The sequence below is a fragment of the Triticum aestivum genome, chromosome 1A (genome assembly GCF_018294505.1).
Source record: "Triticum aestivum cultivar Chinese Spring chromosome 1A, IWGSC CS RefSeq v2.1, whole genome shotgun sequence".
Lineage (NCBI taxonomy): Eukaryota > Viridiplantae > Streptophyta > Magnoliopsida > Poales > Poaceae > Triticum > Triticum aestivum.
The window spans coordinates 64,706,991-64,709,503 of record NC_057794.1 but is presented as its reverse complement, the minus strand read 5'-3'; the positions used below and the strand labels follow the sequence as shown (position 1 = coordinate 64,709,503).

At 49.2% G+C, this 2,513-nt stretch overlaps 1 protein-coding gene across 1 annotated transcript; it reads left to right on the top strand.

The window, feature by feature from the left end:
* Window positions 1-745: 745 nt before the first annotated feature.
* Window positions 746-2,182, top strand: LOC123095364 (peroxidase 5). The gene is made up of 2 exons (XM_044517026.1): window positions 746-1,048; window positions 1,297-2,182. The coding sequence occupies exons 1-2, from the start codon at window positions 809-811 to the stop codon at window positions 2,080-2,082; spliced, it is 1,026 nt and encodes a 341-aa protein (XP_044372961.1). The 5' UTR covers window positions 746-808; the 3' UTR covers window positions 2,083-2,182.
* Window positions 2,183-2,513: the final 331 nt, after the last annotated feature.

Sequence of the window (2,513 nt, the reverse complement as noted above, 5' to 3'; positions counted from 1 at the left end):
TTTCGTTGATGACCGCCATATATGGTATTATATCTGCATTCATACACAGTGATGGATTCAGGAATTTAGGTCACATTTAAGTCCTCAAAAAAATTATTTGCAAATGCAAGACTAATCTATCAAAACTCGTGAAATTTAACTACTAAAAACGTGAAAAGGCATAGAAACTACTAACATGGACACTTGCGACTGAAAACATTCACTTGCTGCCATTTTACTAAGGGACCACCTATCCATCAGGTCTGTGTTTCTTTTTACATCGATCACTTTTACGCACTACTGTTGGATCAGGAATAAACGACGAGATCGCCTTATTCCTCCTCCAACCGTTCTTGTTCATCTTGTTCCTCCAACAGTGTAGCCCCCTTCTCTCATTGCGGCCGGCTGCACCACCCTCCGCCCTCCGCTCGACCTCACCCCACTGTCGTGCTGGCTGCCGACGTCCTACCTCGGCCTCACTCATCAATTTGCTGGTTGCTACGGTGGACTGTCACGAATGGATTCATCAATTTGGTACGCGAAGCTTACTGTCACGAATGGATGTCGGTTCACTTTAGCTGGTGTTAGGTGGACGGAAGAGCGATGCTCATATAAACAAGCGGATCTGGTCTTCTAGTTGACTCGGTACTATGCACAACACGCGTAGCCAATTTTTTCCCTAACTGCTACATGGTGCATGAGTATATAAGCACCTGTCCAGCCAGCCATCAACGCATCACCACATCCATCTCTAGTTTGTAAAGAATCTGGAGAGCCAGGGCAATCAAACTGATCCATAGTTAGTTGCTTCGAGAATTAGCTTCCAGCCATGAGGTTCTCCACTTTAATGTTTGCGTGGGCTGCGGCAGTGCTGCTCGCCGTGGCCACCTTATCGGCGGTGGCGGACGCATCGCCTCCGCCGTCCAAGTTTCTGAAGGTCGGCTTCTACAAGCACACGTGCCCCCAGGCCGAGGACATCGTGCGCGACGCCGTCCGCCGCGCCGTCGCCCGGAACCCCGGCTTCGCTCCTGGCCTCATCCGCATGCATTTCCACGACTGCTTCGTCAGGGTAAGCAACGATCATACTCCCTTCGTTCTTAAATATTTATATTTCTAAAGATTTTAACAAGTGACTACATACAAAATAAAATAAGTATCTACATTTTAAAATACGTTTGTATATATTCGTATGTGATAGTTCATTTGAAATCTCTAAAAAGATAAATATTTATGAACAAAGGAAGTACATACATTCCACCACGTGTACATGCATGTACCTGATCTGGCCGTTGGTTTTGTTTGGTTCCACACATGTAGGGTTGTGACGGCTCTTTGCTGATCAACTCGACGCCGGGGAACACCGCGGAGAAGGACTCGGTGGCGAATAACCCGAGCATGCGTGGCTTCGAGGTCATCGACGAGGCCAAGGCAGCCCTAGAGGCGAGCTGCCCGCGCACCGTCTCCTGCGCCGACGTGCTCGCCTTCGCGGCGCGCGACGGGGCATACCTTGCCGGCGGCATCAACTACCGTGTCCCATCTGGTCGCCGTGACGGCCACGTGTCAATTGCCGACGAGGTGCTCAACAACAATGTGCCGCCTCCAACTGATGAGGTCGCGCAGCTCGTGGCCAGTTTCAAGCGCAAGGGACTCTCCGCTGACGACATGGTCACGCTCTCAGGTGCACACACCATCGGTCGCTCTCACTGCTCCTCCCTCACGCAGCGTATCCACAACTTCTCCGGCGAGGTCGGCCGGACCGACCCGTCCATTGACAAGTCCTATGCGGCGGAGCTGAGGCGACGGTGCCCTCCATCGACGGACAACCCGAGCGACCTCACAACGGTGCCGCTGGACCCGATCACACCGCGGGTGTTCGACAACCAGTACTTCAAGAACGTGCTGGCTCGCAAGGTGCCGCTCACCTCCGACCAAACGCTGCTCACCAGCCCCCGGACTGCCGGCATCGTCGCGTTCCACGCCTCCGTGGAGAAGGCGTGGCGGGCCAAATTCGCCGCCGCTATGGTCAAGATGGGCAATGTCGAGGTGCTCACTGGTCACGAGGGGGAGATCAGAGAGAAGTGCTTTGCCGTCAACCACCGCTAGTCAACCACTCTAAAACCATTCCTATGCATAGCTAATATAAATATACATATGCTTGTGTGTGCGTCAATCGGAGTGTACTTATGTTATTTATGTATGTGATGTCATTTGTAAACTGATTTTCTTGTTAGTTGTTTGTGTATGTCAAAAAGAATAATACTACATGGAAAAAATATTCGTTGTGTATGGGTAATAATTTTCAAAGTGATTTGTTGTTGGTTGTTTGCCTATGTCAAAAGGAGTACATAGTACTATACATCAGAAAGAATAATTGTTTCCCCGGCAAAGAAAAAGAATAATTGCTTTGTATTGGTAAGATTAGTTTTTTGGTTTATTTACATAGCTACAAGTGTCACCCGCAAAAAAGAGAGTAAAAGTGCCTAATGCTCCATTTTTTGTGTTGAGGGTTAGTTCTTCAATAAGAACATCAATTT